Source organism: Lynx rufus, unplaced genomic scaffold, assembly GCF_022079265.1.
Source record: "Lynx rufus isolate CCGP_SWC_20201006 ecotype Redwood Valley unplaced genomic scaffold, mLynRuf1.p SCAF_2, whole genome shotgun sequence".
Lineage (NCBI taxonomy): Eukaryota > Metazoa > Chordata > Mammalia > Carnivora > Felidae > Lynx > Lynx rufus.
In genome coordinates, this window is record NW_025814834.1 from 8,242,407 (window position 1) to 8,265,091 (window position 22,685).

At 46.2% G+C, this 22,685-nt stretch overlaps 1 protein-coding gene across 2 annotated transcripts in view; it reads left to right on the forward strand.

The window, feature by feature from the left end:
* Positions 1-11,081, forward strand: part of LOC124515970 (general transcription factor II-I repeat domain-containing protein 2-like) — a 30,140-nt gene extending 19,059 nt beyond the window's left edge. Inside the window, exon 6 of one of the 2 annotated variants that reach the window (XM_047085071.1) lies at positions 10,135-11,081. In XM_047085071.1, coding sequence (XP_046941027.1) covers positions 10,135-10,274 — 140 coding nt within the window. In that variant the 3' untranslated portion in view covers positions 10,275-11,081. Of the gene's footprint in view, positions 1-288; positions 2,217-10,134 lie in introns of those variants that run through there. The other variant, XM_047085070.1, reaches the window with a different exon arrangement.
* Positions 11,082-22,685: the final 11,604 nt, after the last annotated feature.

Sequence of the window (22,685 nt, forward strand, 5' to 3'; positions counted from 1 at the left end):
AGAAATTTCACATAGAAATCTGGATTTCCAGCTTCTTTTGCTGCTGCATCAGAAAATCTGGTGGCCCTGGGGCTGCATTCCTACATGTGTGCAGTCATCTGCACAGGAAAATCAGAGGCTTCCTCTTAGCTGTTGACCACAACCCCCACCATTCACTAAGTTCTTCCCTAACTGAAGGAGCGAACAGCACACTTACACTTTGCAAAAATAGAGTCAGTACTTTTTTCTTGCAAAGCATTAGCGAAGGTGACATGTTAATATTTCTTATGCATTTGTCTCTTTCAAAAGTGGGAAAACGAAAGCTAGAGCAAGAAAGCCACACATTTCAAGAAAAATGGGAGCGAGCCTATTTCTTTGTGGAGGTAAAGAATGTCCCTACGTGTTTAATATGCAAACAAAGCGTGTCTGTGTCGAAGGAGTATCACCTCAGACACCATTATGAAACAAACCACAGCAGGAACCATGAGGGATATACAGAAAAGATGCGTGATAAAAAACTAAATGAGCTGAAAAAAAGACTGAAATTTCAACATGATGTCCTTTTGAACGTGAATAAAATAAGTGATGCTGCTATGAAATGCAGTTACGTATTAAGTGAGAAAATTGCCCGGGCGTCCAAACCTTTTACAGATGGCGAGTTTATAAAGGAATGTCTATTGAGTGCCGCGGAGATTATGTGCCCTGAACAGAGACACGCATTTGCGAACATAAGACTAAGTGCTAATATTGTTCCGCAGCACGTTGGCGATGTGGCTGGGAACTTACAGGACAAGTTGCGAGGAAAAGGTAAATCATTTGTGGCTTTCTCCATTGCAGCTCATGAAGGGGCTGATGTAGATAATGCCCCCCAACTGGCTGTATTTATTCGTGGTGTTGACGAAACTTTTGATGTGACCGAAGAGCTTTTGGACATGGTACCCATGACAGGCACCTCATCAGGAAACGAATTATTTGTATGTGTTGAGGAAAGTCTTAAAAAATTTAATGTAGACTGGTCGAAATTAGTCAGTGTTAGCACCGATGGCAATTCTGCACTGGTTGGTGTTGAACAACTTGTTACAGAACTTAAATCTAAGGTGTCAGGGCTTTGCAAAGACACAGAGCTTAAGTCTGTGCACGGCCTCATTCTCCAGGAGTCACTTTGCACTAAAAAGTTAAAAATGGATCATGTCATGGACATAGTAATTCACACCATAACCTGGATACGTTCCCATGGCTCAGACCACAGAGAGTTCAGTGCTTTGTTCAGTGAGTTAGATGCACAGTATGGAAGCTTGTTCTCCGTGGGACTTAAGTGGCTGAGTCGTGGCATGGTGTTAAGGCGGTTTTTCGAACTGTTGGAAGAAATTGATTTTTTCATGTCTTCTAAAGGAAAACCTGTTCCCCAGCTTACTAGCAAAGATTGGGTCAAAGACTTAGCCTTTCTGGTTGACATTATGACTTACCTAAACATGTTGGATATCTCCCTGCAAAGGCGTTCACAAGTGGTTACGCAGATGTATGACTCAATTCACTCGTTTTTAATGAAACTGTGTCTTTGGGAGACTCATTTGGCAAGGAACAATCTGGCCCACTTCCCCACACTGAAATTAGTTTCCGAAAATGAAAGAGATGGCCTGAACTATATTCCCAGAATTAAAGAGTTGAAGACTGAGTTCCAAAAACGGTTCTCTGATTTCAAACTTTATGAAAGCGAGCTGACGTTGTTCAGTTCACCTTTCTCAGTTAATATTAACAACGTGAGCGAGGAGCTACAGATGGAGGTTATTGAACTACAGTGCAACACGATACTGAAAACGAAATACGACTGTGTCGGAATCCCAGAATTCTACAAACACCTTGGCAATGGTTACCCTAAATATAAGAACCATTGTGCAAAGATTCTGTCCATGTTTGGAAGTACCTACGTTTGTGAGCAGCTATTTTCAGTTATGAAACAACAGAAAACTAAGTATTGCCCCCAGTTAAAAGATTCAGGGGTGACTTCCCTGCGGCACGTTGCTGCACCAGATACACACCCTGGCGTCGAATGACACCTCGGGGCTTAAGAAAGGAATGTCACGTTTTGGATTTCAGATCTAAGGAGTAATACATTATGAGACTTTGATTATTTCGATTTCCAAATTGTATTTGTTCACTGTCAAATTTAAACCACAATCTCTGGCATCCTATGTTTGTATCTTACCACGTATAAAATAAAGTTTGATTATACCTTGGCGGTTTATTTTTCCCCTGCCGTACCTTTCTGGCCCTGAAGAGTGATTCACGTTGGTAAACCTCTGCCCTAGAAGCAATCGCATTTTTCCCAAAGGAACTTGTGAACCGGGGATGTGAACCAGGGAGTCCGCCGGATGAATGGGGTGTTTAGATGCCTAGAGCAGCTCTATCCCCAAGGATGACAGACTCAGCCCACTCCCTGGAGAGAGCTGGGACAGCATAGCCAATACTGGCCCCTCGGCTTCTCTTTTGGTGCTTCCATTTTAGATTTACACATTTCTTTGAAATTCCAATGTTGTTGGTCAGCATTAGAAGTTGTGGCTGGTCCCACAGCCATTCTGCCTCTTATAGGCACGGATAGGCATTTCCTCCCCATCAGGGCCGCCCCCAAGGGGATGCAGAATGAGGTGTCCATGTCGAAGAGCTTATGAGCATCATTCTGGGGAGAAGGCCCATAGGTACCAGCAGCCCCTTACAAAGGTCTGTGACCCAAAATGTGTTTTTCCACTGTGAAATTGGGACATGACTGCTCACTGTTACAGACACTGTATTTTAAATAGTCCAATTATGGGGCGCCCGGGCGGCTCAGTTGGTTAAGCGTCCGACATCGGCTCCGGTCACGATCTCACGGTCCGTGGGTTCGAGGCCCATGTTGGGCTCTGTGCTAACAGCTCAGAGCCTGGAGCCTGTTTAGGATTCTGTGTCTCCCTCTCCCTCTGCCCTTCCCCTGCTTGTGCTCGCTCGCTCTCTCTCTCTCAAAAAAAAAAAATTAAGTAGTCCAATTATGAAAGTGAAATGTACTTATTGTAGAACATTTGGAAACTATAAAGAAATAGAGGGAAAAGTCTATAATGTCAACAACCAAAGGTAACCCCTATAAATATTTAAATATGTTTGTTTCCTTTTACTTCCTATGAATTATTTTATATGGTTGAGTGCATTATGTCTGAATCATTTTGTGTTCTGTTCTCCTTCCCCCCTCCCCTCTTAACAGTGAAATCCTAAGCATCTGTCAGTCTTCCAAGCTCAAAGTTGAGTTTATCTGATTGCGTCAGGTGTGTACTGACGGGCCTTTGGCAGCCAGGGTGAGTTCTCTTGGCGTCACATAAGCCATAGGATTGATTTTTCTGTTCTGCCAGGCTCTGAGAAGGCCAGAGAAACACCCTGTTTTCTGGGGGAAGGAATGGGAGATTACATCTGATGACACTCAGGACAGCCTTTGGGCAGAGGTTCTGGGACCATTAATGAGCATGAAGAAGCTCAGCTTTCTAGATCTGACCTTAATCTCTGCACCATTTGCCACCACTGCCCTCCCTTCCCTCTCCTTGAAATCTCACTCTCATTTTCCTCCTTCCTCTTGGAATGCTTCTTCTCAGGCCCTCTCCTTCCTCTGTCCTTCAAATGATGATTTTCCTCCAGTGACTTTTCTTCCCTACAATTTACCGGTGGCTTTTAGCATGGGGGCGGGGGTGGGCAGGGGACAGGGGAGGTCAGTCAGGGCTCTCTTAAAGCAACACTTAAAAGATACCAACCCAAGACGCCTAGGTGACTCAGTCTGTTAAGTGTCCGACTCTTGGTTTTGGTTCAGGTCATGATCTCATGGTTCCTGAGATGGAGCCCTGGGTCAGTTCCACCCACTCGCAGATAGCATGGAGTCTGTTTGGGATTCTCTCTCTCTCTCTCTCTCTCTCTCTCTCTGCCCCTCCCCCACAAAAAATAAATAAACTTCAAGAGATACAAACCCTTTTCCAAGAACTGTGCACGCATGTACCTACATGTGTGTTTTTATCACACTTTCAGGAAGTCTCCAGACCCTAGAAGCCCAGCTTGGGACCATCTAGTCCCATGGCTTCAGTTATGTGCAAACATTCAGCATAGAATCTCCAGCCCTGCACTTCTTTCTAAATGCCAGCCTGGAAGCCGCTGGACCTCTCCACTGGGATGTCCCACAGGCCCTTTCAATGCATGGTGTTGATGATTTAATTCATCATTTCTCTCCCCAAACTCTTAAGCCAATTCTTTTCTAGTTTTCTTTATTTTAGTGAATGGTGCCATCATCCACCCAGTTCTGGCTCAAGGCAGAAACCTGGCAGTCATCTTGGACTCCTCCTTAACTTACTTCCCATTTCTATTTAGTTGCCAAATCTTGATTATACTACTTAACCAAGGTTTCCAATCTTCCCACTTCTCTACAATCCCATTAGTAGTGAACACTACCCTAGTTAGGACCGTTGTCATCTCTTGCTTGAACTCCTGCAAAAGCCCCTACCTGGTCTCCCTGCTTCTGGTTTCCCCATCTACAATTCTTGGCTCCCAAAATATTCTTCATAGAGTTACCAAAAAATAAGTCAAAACAACATCATATTAAGTCACATTACTCCCCTGCTTAACATTCTGTGATGCTTCCCTACATCATTTATAATAAAAGTCAAACTCCTCTAACTCAACAAAAAAACAACCCAATTAAGTGGTCAAAGGACTTGTACAGACATTTCTTCAAAGAAGATGTACAAATGGCCAGTAAGCACATGAAAAGCTGCTTAGCATCACTGATCAATAGGGATGTGCAGATTGAAACTACAATGAGATACCACCTCACGTTCATTAGGTGGCTACTATAACACAAACAACAACAGCAAACAGAAAACAAGTGTTGGAGAGGCTGTAGGGTAATTGGAACCCTTGTACTCTGTTGGTGAGAATGGAAAATAGTGCAACCACTGTGGAAAACAATATGGTGATTCCTCAAAATTTAAAAATAGAATTGGCATCTGATCCAGCAATTCCACTGTTGGGTGTATACCCAGAAGACCTGAAAGCAGGGTCTTGAACAGATATTTGTATACCCATGTTCACAACAGCTAAAACATGGATGCAACCCAAGGGTCTCCCAATGGATGAATGCATAAGCAACATGTGGTATATACATAACATTGGAATATCATTTGGCCTTAAAAAAGAAGAAAGTTCTGACATATGTTCCAACATGGATGAACCTTAATAACATCATGCTGAGTAAAATAAGCCAATCACAAAACAAACAAATATAGGATGATTCCACTTAGGAGCTTAGAGTCGTCAGTCAGGATCCTAGTGCGGGGGGGGGGGGGGCGGAATGGGGAGGAGGGGCTTCGTGTTTAGTGGGTATAGAGTTTTAGCTTTGCAAGATGAAAAGAGTTCTGGAGATGGATGGTGGTAGTAATTGCACAATATTACAAATACATTTAATACCATTGAACTATACACTTAAAGATAATTAAGATGACATGTTATTTGTACTTTACCCAGTAAAAAAAAAAAGGAGGGGGCGCCTGAGTGGGTCAGTGAGTTGAGCATCCGACTTTGGCTCAGGTCATGATCTTGAGGTTTGTCAGTTTGAGCCTCGCGTCAGGCTCTGTGCTGACAGCTCAGAGCCTGGAACCTGCTTTGGATTCTGTGTCTCCCTCTTTCTCTGTCTCTGTCTCTGTCTCTCTCTCTCTCCTTCTCTCTCTGTCTCTCTCAAAGATAAATAAACATTAAAAATTTTTAAATAAAGAGGAAAAAAACCCCAAACTCCTCACCTACGATGGGTCTACAAAGCCACATGTAATAGGGGCTCTCCTGTCTCCCTGATTTCTTATCCACTTTGCTCTTGGCTGCACACCTGATACTTGCCTTCTTTCTGTGCCTTGAGTCCTTTGCATAGCTGTTCCTGGAATATTCCTCTCCGGGTCTCCTGACCACCCAGGTCAGAGCTTCAGTGTTGCCTCCTCAGAGAAGCCTCTCCTGACCCACCTTAGAATGACCGCCCCCCCCAGACAACCCCTCCCTCTCCTTTTTTGTTTCCATTTATGTGATATCCTTACCCCAAAATGTTGTATCCTCAGTGTCATATCAGGAGGCATATGGAGTCCATTTGCCCCATTCCTGGTGATGTTATCTTTGATCATTTGCTTAAGATGGTTTCTGTCAGGTTCCTTCACTATAATATTACTTGTTTATAAGTATCTCATGGACAGATACTAAGAGACTCTCTAAATAGTCTGTTTCTTATCCTACTCTCTCCTATTAATTTTAACATCTATTGCTGATTCTTGCCTGAAACAGTTACCACCGGGGTATTTGCCAAATGGTAGTTTTCAATTTTGCTCATTCTATATTTATTGGTTGGAATTCCATGAGGAAGTCCTTTCCCTTCACCCTCATTAATTTTTTTCTCCATTCATTCAAGTATTTATATCCATATGGACTCACAGATTCTTATTTTATCCTATAGCTTCTTATTCTAAGGGTTATAATCCTTTATGATCATTATTTATTTTGTCTATCAGATTGTCCCAGATTTGGCATGGGAGCCCATTCAAGTTGCCTCCTGTGTCTACTGATATGGGTCTACATGTCCCCATTATTATTTGAACCCTTCCTTACCTTCTGGCACCACAAGGTGTTAGAGGCTCATCTTGTAGTTTCCTTGCCACAGCCGTGAAGATATGGCTATTCCCCAAGAAGTCTTGGGGACTTTCATTACAGAATGGCAGTAGACACCAAGACCTGGGTGCTGGGTGAGGTCATTGATGTTGGGCATTAGGACCTTCAGGCCCTTTCAGGGGATGGTCAGGAAATGTATGTACACACACATGGATACCAAAAGCTATTTTGACAAATCTGTCTGTAATTTTGAAAACTATGAGCTCACAATGATGGCTCTACTTCCAGCCCAACACCACAGTGTTTATTCTAGCTGACCCCCTTTCCATATTTTTAACTCATTTTTATGACAAATCTGGCTTTTATTAGTATAATTTTCTTTTTTTCCTTTTTTTAAATAATTTTTTAAGTTTATTTATTTTTGAGAGAGAGAGAGAGAGCATGAGTGGGGGAAGCAGAGAGAAAGGGAGAGAGAGATCCCAAGCAGGCTCCGCACTGTCAGCCCAGAGCCTGACGCAGGGCTTGAACTCATGAGCCATGAGATCACTACCTGCGCTGAAACCAAGAGTCGACGCTTAACCAACTGAGCCACCCAGGTGCCCCAGTCAGTATAATTTTCTTATCTGCTTAGTGCAGATACGAAAAATAAACCTACTACTCAGGGTACAATATTGTACAAGTTTTTTCTTTAGTCTCAGGGTATTTGGTCTAAATACTCTTTTCTAAAGTTGCTTATTTGAGTTGTCCCCGTGTCCTCAGGGTTATTATGCATTTGTAGTACACTTGGGGTCATTTGTTCCTGTTTATATTTCACTTCGTGTCATCTCCACCCCTCCTCTTCCCCAATTGCTTGTTGATTAAAAAATGTTTTCAATAGTAATGATTCTAAAAGTCAGAACCATACAGCCATGTCCCGAGAAGCATCACTTCCCCATGCCTTCCACCTGTCCCACTCTCCCACCTTCACACCCTGTGACCAGCCAGGTAACCAGCCTCAGTGAGTTTCTGCTCTATCCCTACAGTATTTCTTTTCACACGTTCCCCTTCTTTACATGACAGGAAGCCTACTATAGATCGCTTTTGCACTTGGCTTTTTATACTTAACAGTTTCTTAGAAATTGCTAGGAGACCTTGTGAGCTATTATGTTATGGTGCTGCTTACTCACCTACAGTTCCATTTCATCAAGTTCACCATCAGCTTTTGTGAAGTTGTTGAATAGTCTTGCCTCTTGTGCATGAAAAACAGCATGGACTATTTGGGGGAAGTGAAAGGTGGACATCTGGCCAATGCAAGGCTCTGAGGAGGGGGGGGTGACGGGATTATGCTGATCAGTGTGGGCCTGGGCCACCTGCCTGAGCCCCAGGCCCAGGTGGGTCAGCACTTAGGCCAGTGGGTACCCTCAAAAATTATTAGGGACTAAGCAGAGAAGGGTTATGGGAGGTAACCACAGTAGTCGAAAACTCGAATTCTTCCTTTCATTTACTCATCTGTGCAGGGTATCATCTCTCTGTTGTGGGGTTGAAAGGAACAGAGAAGACAGGAGAGAATGGAGAGACAGGCAGAGGCCAGATGAGGGCGAGGGCCCTGGCTTGCTACACTTGGGAGCTGATACCCGCAGGCCGGACTGGGACAGGGCCAGGGTGAGAAGGCAGGGAGATCAGCAAGGGTGTGGGCAGGGCCTGAACAGAGGCAGTGCCAGAGGGGACTGTCGGGAGGGTGACATCTGGATATGGAGGGACACCAGAAAGTGTCAATGATGCCTCCCAGGCTTCTTGCTTGGTGACCAACGGAGAGAACGAAGGCAGAGGAGCTGGTTTGAGGGAAGCTGAGGGTCTGCAGTGGTAGGCCGTGGGTGTCCTCAGCAGGGAGTGGTGCTTTAAGCTGCGGCTGTGCCTGGAACACCAAAAAATAAGATTCAAAAGTGGGAGTGGCCTGATGGTAAGTGAAAGAAGCCAGGCCCCAAAGGCTACCTGCTGTAGGATTCCATTTCCATTACCTTCCTGAAAAGGCAAAACCATAGAGACAGCAAGTGGATCAGGGGTTGTGGGGGCTGGGACCGACTACAAGAGGGCATGAGGGAAACTTAAGGGGGGCTGGCAGCATTCTTTCTCCATGATACCATGACTGTACATGTTTACTAAAACTCATTGAACTGTCACCCAAAAAGGTTGAGTTTTACTGTATGTAAATTACACCTTAGTAGGTGACTTCTTCAAAAATGGAAGGAGGGTAACCTGGGTGGCTCAGTCAGTTAAGGGTCCGGCTCTTGATATCAGCTCAGGTTCATGATCTCACAGCTCAGGGCGGAGCCTGCTTAAGATTCTATCCCTCTCTGTCCCTCCGTCCCTCTCCTGTTTGTACGTGTCCTCTCTCAAACAATAAAAAAAAAATTAAAAATAGAAGGAAGCCCAGGGGACACTGATGGCTGTGAAGCAGTGAGGAGAGAGCCCAGAGGAGAATGAGGGGAGTCCTGAGACTGTATAGAATAGAGACCTTGAGTGTCAGATACCAAAGGGGTCAAGTTAAGATAAGACCCAGGTTTCCAGCAGATGTAACAACCAGGAGGCCACTGATGACCTCACTGGAGAGATTTATTTTTCCCCCAATGTAGGGTCCCTGTCTTTCCCCTGTAGGGTCCCCGTTCTCCCCATGTAGGATCGCCATCCTTCCCCTGTAGGGTCCCCATTCTCCCCATGTAAGGTCTCCATCTTCCCCCTTAACAATTGTTAAGATTTCAAGATAGCGACAGTGAAGCACTAAACCAGCCCCAGGCCACTCCAAAGTATGTATCACACACCCATGAAGCTGGCCCTGCTGCCACCTGAAAGTCAGGGCCCCCAAGTCGCAGCTGCTTCAGGATCTGTCTGGAGAAGCCAGCAGGGTCTCTATGGAGAACAGGCTCACAGGCTTGGCGGGAACCAGCAATTGCCTTGGCGCTGCCACCTGCTGGCCATGTCATGCCACTGCACCTCCCTTCCGAGAACAGGACCTTGGATAGAGTGAGAAACTCAGCTCTGTAGGACCAAGTGACCAAGGCTGCCCTTCCTTCACTGAAGAGAAACAGTCCCCTGGGGCATTCTGCTGATGTCACACCAGCCACAGTACCCCAATGATGATGGCAGCACCTCACTGTCACGTTTAAACTTCTCTGTTCTTACAACCCCACAAAAGAGAGATGATACCCTGCCCAGATGAGTAAATGAAAGGAAGAATTCGAGTTTTTGACTACTGTGTTTGCCTCCCATAACCCTTCTCTGTTGTCTTAGTCCCTAATAATTTTTGAGGGTACCCACTGGCCTAAGTGCTGACTCACTTGGGCCTGGGGCTCGGACAGGTGGCCCAGGCCCACACTGACCAGCATAATCCCATTACTGGGCCACAGGGTGGGCCTCTAACCCAAGGCCAGTGGAGACGACTTTTTTTTTTAGCTGGGGCTGCTGGAAAAAATGTTTTTTAGCTCCCTCTAGACTCTAGGATGTATAGACATGAGGTTCTTTTTTTGACCGCAGCAAAAGACACTGACACCATGATGAAAGCTAGTCTAAGCATGAAGCTGACACAGAACAGTGGGGAAAGAAAGATGAAAACAAAACTGGTACAGGACAACATCTTTGAGCTGCCGGATCAAGCCAGCCCTGAAGTGCTATGAGACGGGGCACCCAGAACCTTGTGGTGCTGAGAGCCAATGAACCCCTTGGGTATTTAAACAGTTTGAGCAGCTGCTTACAATGAAAGGTATCTAATCTTTAATCTGCATCTCTAGCCCCATCTGCTCTAGCTTTTCTTCCCATCCTCTTGATCGTGAGTCTTCAAGCCCCTCAGTCTCCCTTGAGTCCTCAGCATGGCACCAGCCCTCTCTCTCCAGGCTTTTGCACATTCCGTTGTGCCTGCCCAGGGCACTCTCCCCTTGCCCACCAGGCTGACAGATCCCACAGACCCTTATGGTCTCAGCCTAGATGACATCTCCTCAACGAGGCTCTTCCTGACTGCAGTTCCCTCCAGAAACATTTGCTGAGCTCCTGCTCTGCCAGACAGCAGGCTAGGGCCCCACACCCCATGGGGGCTCTGGAGATGCCGGTGATCTCAGGGGAGGCAACCTGGGTCAAAGACTCACACTCATGTCCTCAGACAGCAGAATGTGGCTGGGTGAATCTGGAGATTTCAGAGAAAACCGGCAGGGCTGGAAAGCAGAGTCAGGGAGCTGGGAATAGATCTTACTCTCATGGGAGTGCCGACATGGTGAGGAGGGTTAGGATTCTAGATCTGTTGTGAAGGTGGTCAGCTGGCCTTCCATGTCTGCCAAGCTACCTTCCGATTTAGCTTCCGTTGTCAGTTTATGAATAATACAGTCCTGGTCCAGTGAGGGCTGTATTTCTCCTTGAAGGTTCATATACATACATTTTTAATTTTTTTTAAATTTTTTTTAACGTTTATTTATTTTTGAGACAGGGAGAGACAGAGCTTGAACGGGGAGGATCAGAGAGAGAGGGAGACACAGAATCTGAAACAGGCTCCAGGCTCTGAGCTGTCAGCACAGAGCCTGACGCGGGGCTCGAACTCACGGACCGTGAGATCATGACCTGAGCCGGAGTCGGACGCTTAACCGACTGAGCCACCCAGGCGCCCCTAATTTTTTAACATTTATTTATTTTTGAGAGACAGAGAGAGACAGAGTGCGAGCAGGGGAGGGGCAGAGGGAGAAGGAGACACAGAATCCCCAAACGGGCTCCAGCCTCTGAGCTGTCGGCACAGAGCCCAATGCGGGGCTCCAACCCATGAACTGTGAGAACCTGACCTGAGCTGAAGTTGGGCACTCAACCAACTGAGCCACCCAAAGGCGCCCCGAAGGAATTTTTTTATCATGATATAATTCACATACCATAATATTCCCCCTTTTATAGTATACAATTCACTGTTTGTTTTTTGTATCTTCACAGCACAGCTATCCAATTGTAGGACATTTTCATGACCTCAAAAAGAGACTCCATACTCAGTTACTCCCCATTTCCTCCTTCCCCTAGTCCTTGGAAACACCAATCCCCTTTCTGTCTCTAAAGATTTGCTGATTTTGGATATTTCATATAAATGGAATCATGAAATCTGTGGTGTTTTGCATCAGGTTCTTTGACTTACCATAATGTTTTCAAAGGTCACCCATATTGTAGCATAGTACTTTTTTTTTTTTTTTCTAGTAATCTCTATTTCCAACATGGAGCTTGAACTCATGACCCAGAGATCAAGAGTCACATGCTCTTCTGACTGAGCCAGCCAGGCGCCCCACTTCATGTCTTTTTATCACTGAAAAATATTCTGTGATATGGATATTTTGTGTATCCATTCATTAGTTGTTAGACATTTAGGTTACTTTACTTTTTGTCTGTGATAAAGAATGCTACTATGAATGTTCACGTACAAGTTTTTGCATGGACGTAGTTTTCATTTCTCTTGGCCATATATACCTAGAAGTGGATTTGCTGTGTTATATGGTAACTCTATGTTTAGCCACTTGAGGAGCCTCCAGACTATTTTCCAAAGCAACTGCACTATTTTACATTCCCCTCAGCAGTGTTTGAGGGCTCCGGTCTCTCGGTATCCTCATCAACACTTGTTAGGATCTGACTTTTTGAAAATTTTTTTTTAATGTTTATTCAGTATTGAGAGATAGAGACAGAACATGAGCAGGGGAGGGGCAGAGAGAGGGGGAGACACAGAATCCGAAGCAGGCTCCAGGCTCCGAGCTGTCAGCACAGAGCCCGACGCGGGGCTCGAACTCACAAACCGTGAGATCATGACCTGGGCCGAAGTCAGACGCCCAACCGACTGAGCCACCCAGGCGCCGCAGGATCTGACTTTTTGATTGTGGCTGTCCTAGTGGGTATGAAGATGTATCTCTTCGTGGTTTCAATTTGTGTTTCCCTGGTGGTTAATGATGTTGAGCATCTTTTCATGTGCTCATTCACTATTTGTGTATCTTTGGAGAAATGTCTATTCAAATCCTTTGCCTTCTGCACCCCCCCCCATCCTTTGCCATTTTTTTAAAGATTTTATTTCATTTTTTTAATTTTTAAAAAATGTTTATTTATTTTTGAGAGAGGCAGAGACAGAGTGCAAGTGAGGGAGGGACAGAGAGAGAGAGAGAGAGAGAGAGAGAGAATCCCAAGCAGACTCCATCCTGTCAGCGTAGAACTCACAGAACCTGACTTGGGGCTTGATCTCACGAACCATGAGATCATGACCTGAGCTGAAATCAAGAGTCAGACGCTTAACTGCCTGAGTCACCCAAGCACTCTGCCTTTGCCATTTTTATTGTTATCATTAAATTTCAGGAATTCTTTATATATTCTGGATATTAACCCTGATCAGATATATGATTAGCAAATATTTTCTCCCATTGTGTGGATTGTCTTCAACTTTCTTGATCATGTCCTTTGCAACACAAAAGTTTTGTGGCAGTGGTTTGTATTCTTTTTTTTTTTTCTTCCCCTGAAGTCCAGTGTATCCACTTCTTCTTTCGTTGCTTATACTTTGGGTGTTCTATCTAGGAAACCATCGCTTCCTCTAAGATCAGGAAGACGCACACCTATGTTTTCTTCTAAAAGTTTGGCATTTTAGCTCATTTAGGTCATTGATCCATTCTGAGTTAATTTTTATAAACGGTGTGAGACAGGGGTCCAGTCTCACTCTTTTGCATGTGGTTATCCAGCTGTCCCTGCACCATTTGTCGAAGAGACTATTTCTCCGCTGAGTTGTCTTGGCACCTTTGTCAAGATCAATTGACCACAAATGTATGGGTTTATTTCTGGACTTTCCAATCTATTCCATTGATCTATATGTCTATCTTTAAAAATGTTTTTTAATGTTTATTTATTTTTGAGAGAGAGAGAGAGACAGAGCATGAGTGGGGGAGGAGCAGAGAGAGAGGGAGACCCAGAATCCGAAGCAGGCTCCAGGCTCTGAGCCGCCAGCACAGAGCCCGACATGGGGCTCAAACTCAACAGACCGCAAGATCATGACCTGAGCAAAAGTCAGACACTCAACCGACTGAGCCACCCAGGCGCCCCTGATCTATATGTCTATCTTGATGTCAGTACCACACAGCCTTGGTTACCACAGCTTTGGGGTAAGTTTTGAGGTCAAAGAGTGTGTCCTCCAACTTTGTTCTTTTCCAAAACTTTTGTGGCTATTCTGGGTCTCTTGCATGTTCACATGTGTTTTGGGATCAGCTTATCAATTTCTGCAAAAATTGTTGGAATTTTTACTGGGATTGTATTGAATCTGTATATCAATTTGGGAAGTATTGCCATCTTAATGAAATTAAGTCTTCTAATCCATGAACCCAGGATTTCCTTTAATGGTGCTTTGTGGTTTTCAGTGTACAATCTTTTGTTAAACTTACTCCTAAGTGTTTAATTTTCTTTGATTCCAGCGTAAACAGAATTGATTTCTTAATCCCATTTTTTAAACGTTTTTTTCAATGTTTATTTATTTTTGAGACAGAGAGAGAGAGAGAGAGAGAGAGAGAGAGAGAGAGAGAGACAGAGCACAAGTGGGGGAGGGGCATAGAGAAAGGGAGACCCAGAATCCGAAGCAGGCTCCAGGCTCTGAGCCGTCAGCACAGAGCCCGACGCGGGTCTTGAACCCACGAACTGTGAGACTGTGACCTGAGCTGAAGTCAGACACTTAACCCACTGAGCCACCCAGGCGCCCCTAATCCCATTTTTGATTGTTTATTGCTATTTTATAGAAATAAAATTGATTTTTGCCCACTGATCTTATACAGTCTTGCTGAACTTTTCATTATCTCTAACAGGTTTTTTTTTGGGGGGGGGGAATCCTGGTGGATTTCCTACATATAAGATAATCTCATCTGCAAGTAGAGATAGTTTTACTTCTTCCTTTTCAAACCAGATGCCTTCCCCACCCCATTACCCTGGATAGAACCTCCAATCCAATGTTGAACAGAAGTGGTAAGATTAGACATCTTTGTCTCGTTTCTGATCTTAAGGGGAAAAGTTTTCAGTCGTTCACCATTGAGTGTGTTAGCTATTTTGTCAATGCCCTTTAGCAGATTGGGGAAGTACCCTTCTATTTCTTTGTTGAGTGCTTTTATCGTGAAAGAGTGTTGGATTTTGTAAAATGCATTTTCTGCATCTGTTGAGATGCGTATATGGTTTTTGTTCTTTATGGTTGACACTTTTTAAAAAGCAGTTGCCTGTGCAGGGTAGAGGAATAGGAACAAGGAAAATGGGAGACGGGAGGGCAAGAGACACTTTCTACTGTCTATCCTTTTATATTGTCTGGTTTCTTGAATGTATTTCTTATCAAAAACTTAAATTATCTTTTTAAAAATCATGGTAAAATAAACATAAAATAGAATTTACCATTTTAACATTAAGTTACAGTTCAGGGGCGCCTGGGGGCTCAGTCCATTGAGCGTCCGACTTCCACTCAGGCCGTGATCTCCTGGTCTGTGAGTCTGAGCCCCACATCGGGGTCTGTGCCTTCGGCAGCTGAGCCCGCTTGGATCATCTGTCTTTCTCTCTCTGCCCCTCCTCTGCTTGCACCCTCTCTCTCTTTCTCTCTCTCAAAAATGAATAAACCCTTAAAAAAAAAAAAGCAAAGTCTTAAAAAAAGTTCAGCTACGTTAAGTATATTCACATTGTTGTACAACCAAGCTCCAGAACTTTTTCTTTTTTTTCTGTTTTTTTCCAAAGATTTTATTTTATTTTATTTTTTATTTATTTTTATTTTTTTCTGATGTTTATTTATTTTTGGGAGAGAGACAGAGCATGAGCAGGTGAGGGGCGGAGAGAGAGAGAGGAAGACAGAATCCGAAGCAGGCTCCAGGCTCTGAGCTGTTAGCACAGAGCCCGACGCAGGGCTCGAGCTCACGAGCCGTGAGATCATGACCTGAGCCAAAGTTGAGTGCTCAACCGACCGAGCCACCCAGGCGCCCCATCAGAGATTAAGTAATCTCTACACCCAACATGGGGCTTGGATTTACAACCCTGAGATTGACAGTCACATGCTCCACTGACGGAGCCAGCCAGGCCCCCCTGGAACTCTTTTTATCTTGCAAAACTGAAACTCCACACTCATTAAACAATAAGCCTTCATTCCCTCTGCCCCCCAGCCTCTGGAAACTACCATCCTGTTTTCTGTTTCTGTGATTTTACTCTGGCTGGCTCGAGTAAGTGAAAGCATACTCTCTTTGTGACACTCGTATTTCGCTTACCATAATGTCTCCGCGGCTCATCATGGTGTAGCACGTGTCAGAATTTCCTTTCTTCTTCAAGCCTCAGTAATTTTCCATTGTGTGAATGGATATGTCCATGTACACAAAATGTGGCGCATGTATATATTTCTTTGTCTTTTGTTTGTTTACCCACATTTTATTTATCTATTCACTTACTGATGCACATTTGTGACCTTTTGGCTGTTGTGAATAATAGCCAGACGTGGCTATTGAATATGAGTGTGCAAATGTCTCCGAGGCCCTGCTTTCAATTCTTTTGGATATATACACAGAAGTGGGATCGCCGGCTCAAATGGTAATTCCATCTTCAAGTTTTTGAGGAATCTCATGCTGGTGTCCATAGCAGCTGCACCATTTTACATTTCCACCAACAGTGTACAAGGGGTCCACTTTCGCCACATCCTTACTAGCACTTTTTGTTTTTTAAGTGTGAGGGATAAATTATCTTTTTCAAGTTCAGGTTTCTGAACCTACAAAGCTAAGGTCCAGACCCTCGTCTATATTCAACCTCACCTTCTTTCAGTCCTTTGCACAGGGCACAGTGCCCTAGACCTGGGAGGACAACCGGAGGACTGGGTGGGAACAGAGGCTGAGGCCAGGTGGGGGCTGGAGATTCGGGAAAGACAGTACCTGTCTGGAAAGGGTGCCCCAGGTCCGATGAGGTGGCCGTGGGCTGGGGTTAGGCTGTGGGACCTGGAGGCAGCTGCCTTATTCTCTGGAGTTCCTGGGATCTCCACAGTCTCCTGGAATACCTGTTGGAATTCTGGGGATCTTCATCAATAATCCTGAAGTTCCTCTGGTGGCTCTAAGGCACGTGGGCATCGTCCATGGAATCAGCAGTTATTGAGCACCAATAAAAGGATGAATCCTTTTAGGATGAATTCTACATAACCTCAAAAACTCATTGCTGAGTGGAGGGACAGAAATGCAAGCATACTCACCCATATGTGTTGTGACAGCTGGGGTTTTGGGGGCAAAGAGGAGCCCTCAGCTCAGTCTGGGGGTAACAGGAGGACTCCTGGAAGAAATGGTCGAATCCTGAGAGCTGACCAGGAGGCTGGACATAGGGCAGGTCATTTCAGGTGGGGGAGGGGCACAGGAGAAGGTGCCAATGGGACAGAGACCAGAGGGCCCATGAAGAAAAGGACAGTAGTCCAGTTGGCTGAATCCTGGAGGCCATAGGAAGGCACAGGACCAGGACTAGGTTGAAACAAGTGAGGGAGTTGGGTGCAAAATTTAAGGCCGAAACCTCAGTAATCAATATGATATTTTTATTTTTTATTTTAAAGAGAGAGAGAATGTGAACAGGGGAGGGGGCAGAGGGAGAGAGAGAGAATCTTAAGCGGGCTCCATGCTCAGTGAAGAGCCGGATGCGGGGCTCGATCCCACAACCCTGGGAACATGATGTGAGCCGAAATCAAGAGTTGGATGCTTAAAAACAAAAAAAAGAGTTGGACGCTTAACTGACTGAGCCACCCAGGCACCTCCAATATGATATTGTAACACAAGACTTAAAAACCAAAATTAGGGGCACCCGGGTGTCTCAGTCGGTTAAGCATCTGACTTCGGTTCAGGTCATGATCTCATAGTCCATGGGTTTCAGCCCCGAGTTGGGCTCTGTGCTGACAGCTCAGAGCCTGGAGCCTGTTTTAGATTCTGTGTCTCCCTCACTCTGTCCCTCTCCCGCTCATGCAGTGTCTCATTTTCTCTCAAAAATAAATAAACATTTGGGGCGCCTGGGTGGCGCAGTCGGTTAAGCGTCCGACTTCAGCCAGGTCACGATCTCGCGGTCCGTGAGTTCGAGCCCCGCGTCAGGCTCTGGGCTGATGGCTCAGAGCCTGGAGCCTGTTTCCGATTCTGTGTCTCCCTCTCTCTCTGCCCCTCCCCCGTTCATGCTCTGTCTCTCTCTGTAGCAAAAATAAATAAACGTTGAAAAAAAAATTAAAAAAAAAAAAAAAGGGGGCGCCTGGGTGGCTCAGTCGGTTGAGCGGTCGACTTCGGTTCAGGTCATGAACTCGCGGTCGTGAGTTCGAACCCCACGTCGGCTCTGTGCTGACAGCTCAGAGCCTGGAGCCTGTTTCAGATTCTGTGCTCCCTCTCTCTGACCCTCCCCCATTCATGCTCTGTCTCTCTCTGTCTCAAAAATAAATAAACGTTAAAAAAAAATTTAAAAAAAACATTTAAAAAACTAATAATAAAATAAAAATAAAATAAAAACCAAAATTAGGGGTGCCTGGGTGGTCACTCAGTTCAGCATCCGACTTTGGCTCAGGTCATGATCTCACAGTTGGTGAGTTTGAGCCCCCGCATTGGGCTCGCTGCTGTCACCCTGTCAGCGGCACAGCCCGCTTCAGATCCGCTGTCCCCTTCCCTGCCCCTCCCCCACTCGCGTGCGCGCTCGCTCGCTCTCTCTCTCTCTCCAAAAAAATCCTAAATAAAACATTTAAAAGTTTTATATAAATAAATAAGTAAATAAATAAGAACCCAAACTAGGGGCGCCTGGGTGGCTCAGTCAGTTGAGAGTCCCACTCTTGATTTTGGCTCAGGTCATGTCTCACGGGGTCATGTGTTGGAGCCCTGTGTCCAGCTCTGTGCTAACAGTGCAGAGCCTGCTTGTGGTCCTCTGTCTCCCTCTCTCGCTGCCCTCCCCTGCTTGCGCTCTCTCTTTCTCAAAAATAAATAAACACTTTTAAAAAATAAAAATAAAAACCAAAATTAAGGCAAGAAAATACATGATGAACAAAACGTTAAATTTTAAGTAAAGACAGGATCAGTAACGTGTTACACCAGTCACAGTGGAGCCTAAGGCAAAAGTAACCCCAGTATTAACTGATCCTGTGTTTTCAGTCGTGGGCTAAGGCAGTCGATTTTATCCTGCCCACTCGCTGTGAGAAGTCATTGGAATCTTTTTTTTTTTTAAGCTTATTTATTTATTATTTGAGGGGGGAGGTCAGAGAGGGAGAGGGAAAGAGAGAATCCCAGGCAGGCTCTGTGCTGTCAGTGCAAGCCTGACTCTGGGCTCAATCTCAGGAACCGTGAGATCATGACCTGAGCTGAAATCAAGAGTCAGATGCTTAACCAGCTGAGCCACCCAGGTGCCCCAGAAGTCATTGTTTGTATCTGTTGATTTAAAAACCGAGGTGCGGGGCTCCTGGGTGGCTCAGTAAGTTAAGCGTCCAACTCTTGATTTCAGTTGAGGTCATAATCTCACGGTTTGTGAGACTGAGCCTCACTTGGGCTCTGCACTGTCAGCGTGGAGCCTGCTTAGGATTCTCTCTCACTCTCTCTCTGTCCCTTCTCAGCTTGCATGTGCATGTTCTCTGTCTCTCAAAAATAAATAAACGTTAGAAAAAAAATTTTTTAATTTTTTTAACGTTTATTTATTTTTGATAACGTTTGTTTATTTTTGAGAGAGCACAAGCAGGGGAGGGGCAGAGAGTGAGAGGGGACACAGAATCTGAAGCAGGCTCCAGGCTCTGAGCTGTCAGCACAGAGCCTGATGCGGGGCTCGAATTCATAAACCGTGAGATCATGACCTGAGCTGAAGTTGGACGCTTAACCGACTGAGCCACCCAGGTGCCCCGAAAAAAAATTTTTTTAAAACCAAGGTGGCTACTGTATGGGTAGATCAAGATACAGGGCAAGACTGGTGTCGGTGTCGGGAGGTGTCAATCCAGGCAGGAAATGATGAAGACTTGAAGAGAGAGAGGCTGTGGGAAAGGTATGGACGATTCCTAAGTCACTGGAAGGCCAGGCCTTGGGGAGCCTTGGCTGCTGGAGCTGAGGGAGCAAGTAGGATCCACCACACATCTGGCTCTTGGCTGGGAGGGTCAGGAGGGCTGCTGGCTGTGTTTCATTTACTGAGGTTTGAAAGACGGCAGTCCAGCATGGGGGAAGAAGCTGAGTTCAGTTTGTGGTGCTCTGCTTTTTGAGATTTATAGGACACCAAAGGGAGATGTCTGGCAGGCAAAGGGTTAATGAGCCTGGAGCCCAGGAGGAAGTTGCTTCTGAAGAGCACCCTCCCCCCATTTGCACACCGTTGGATGACAGTCCTCCACCAGAGAAGGTGCCCCAAGCAGAGGGGCCGGAGGTGGGGGCTGTACACATGCGGACATGGAGGTGATCCCGGGAGAGAATGGAATGGAGGCAGGAGGCCAGAGGAACTTGTGGGCAAGAGAAAGAAGCCACAGAAAGGTTCAGAAAGTTAAGGTCTAAAGTGTCCTTTGGGCTAGCAAGCAAGAGGGTGTGTGGGGTCCCCCCAGAGCACGGGGCTGGAGGCCCCTGCGGAGTCTGAAAGGGCCTGGCAGCATCTTTTCTCAATGATTCCAGAGGCTTGCTCCAGTGAAGGACAGCAGCGCAGAGGAGAGGAGGTGTTGAAATGGAAGGTGGGGCTGAGGAGATCACCGCAGCGGCCCCCAGGAGGAAGGCGGGGAGGGACTTGGGAGAAAGGATGTTGTTTTAGAAAAGATTCCGGTCCCTGGAGCCTTGGAGGGGAGCTAAGGACTTGGCTGGATGTAAATCAGGCTGTGGGAGTGCCCTGGGGAGGTCTGTTTTTCTCTGTGAAGTGGAGGGTAGGGTAACAGTCCAGAGTGAGAGGAGGGAGGTGGGGGGCCCTGGAGAGACGAGGCATGGGTAGGTGCTAGGGAGGTGGGAATGAGAGCCCATGAGCCCTGGGAGCTCCAGGAAGACTTTCTGGGCCCTGCTGGGAACAAGATGGTTGTCATACAGGATCCCTCCTGGGGGCGGGCTGGCCACCGGTGAGGTGGGAGCTGAGGGCTGGCTCCGGGCTGTGAGAGAAGACAAAGGCTAGGTGGCTTCCTTGCACAGGTCGCCTCACACATGGGGACACTGGCCTAAACACCATGCAAGGCCTAGCGAGGAAGGAAGAGTTCTGGACAGCATCTGAAGGCCCCACGAAACAGAAAAAGGCAGAAGCAGGGTTTGGGTTGCTAAAGGGAAGTTGGCTCTGCTCGTCTTCACCTCTTCACAGCAAGCTTGGAGCCCTGGAGTTGAGGCTGCGAATTCCTCTCAAGGCCAGTAGGGCGCCCTCTGCTGCCTTGCACCCTTCCCTCCCCTCCCCCTACTCAGAGCGCTGACCCTCTGGTTTGGGCATCTGCCCTGATCACTCCACCGTGGCCTTCCCTTCAGTGGACTGGCCTTCCCTTCAGTGGCCTAGCCGTCCACGGGCCCCTGGGCTGAGGGTGGCAGCAGTTTCCTGCTTGTGCCTCACACCCCCATTTGCCTTCTCGGCAATTCAGTCAACCAGTTCCCTGCTTTAAACTCTGTTTTAAAACACCACACACACACACACACACACACACACACACACACACACACACACACACACACCCCTCCCTCTGTTTTAAATATCTGAGGCAATTTTTCTTTGCTGGTTGGAGCCTGACTGAGAGGCATTGGGTTCCTGGAGGCCGCATCTGGGAATTGGAGTTTATCCTTCTGAAGATGCATAGACTTCCTCCGCTGCGCTGTGGGACCCCTGTGCTGATGTGAGGCTCACTGTGGCCGACTGGGCCTTGGGGTGCAGAAGTGCCCGTGGATGCTCAGAGTGGGCACCTCAGTGCAGACAGGTGCAGTGGGAGTGGGGGTTGGTAACGGGGCTGTGCCAGGCAGTGGGTAGAAGAGGTGGCCACGGGCTGTTCAAGGCAGTACCCCAGGCCCTAGGCTGTTGTCAGAAGTTGGTCAGACACCTAGTATTAAAATTCAAGGAGGGTGCCTGGGTGTCTCAGTTAAGCGTTCCAACTTCTGCTTAGGTCGTGATCTCAAAGTTTGTGCGTTCGAGCCCCGCATCCAGCTCTCTGTTGGAGCGAGCTCTCACCGCGGAGCCAGCTTCGGATCCTCTATCCCACTCCCCCTCAATAATAAATAAACATTAAAAAAAAAGAAAATATTTAAAAAAAGAAAATTCAAGGTAAAGAATGAGAGTGATACCCCAGTGGAAGTGGTGACCTCACACCTCTCTCCCATCTCATCCCTCCTCTGCAAAAATGTACAGTGCTGTCTCAGCCCTGGAGCTCCGGGGGCAGCAGATAACCCCAGCCAGCCAGACAGGGGGGATCACCCCTGGCTGGAGCTGCCTCCAAGAACTCCAACCAAAGGGCACACTTGGGAGAGCACCTACCAAAATGTGAAAGGCTGTCCTCTTTGACCCCACTGTTCTACATTTAATTATTCTACAGATACAACTGTATATGTGCAAAATAAAGTATGTAAAAAGTTTATTTACTGTGGCGACCTTGCTGTGGAAACATACAGCAAACAACCCCAAATGTCCAGCAATAAGGACAAATGGTTAAATAAAGGATCCTCCCACAGGAGGCACACCCTGTAGCTCTTGAAAAGAATGAGGCTGCTCTGTGTGCACCGATGCGAGTTACAAGAGAGGGCTAGTTAATAAAAAAGAAGGCCAAGTTCAGATGAGTGTATAGTATGCACATAGCGTTTGTGTGAAATATAATAAATACATGTCTATTTGTAAATGCATTGGTCGAATCTGGAAGGATATGCAAGAGGCTACTGCTGGCACTTGTGTTGGAACAGGGTGGCCGGGGGACAGGGAGGGAGGAGACCATTTACTGTGTATCTTTTTGAACTTTATACCATGTGTGTGCTTTGCAATACAACAAATAAAGAAGTCATTTTTAGAAAACTAAAAAAAAAAAAAAAGGCAGCACTTGGAAACAAAACTCCTGTGCTGCTGTTACTCTACTCTGGGTAGGTCCTGTGGTCCCAGTTACAGGTTAGGGATAGATGGAGAGGTTAGGGAGCATTGGGATTCCAGCAGCA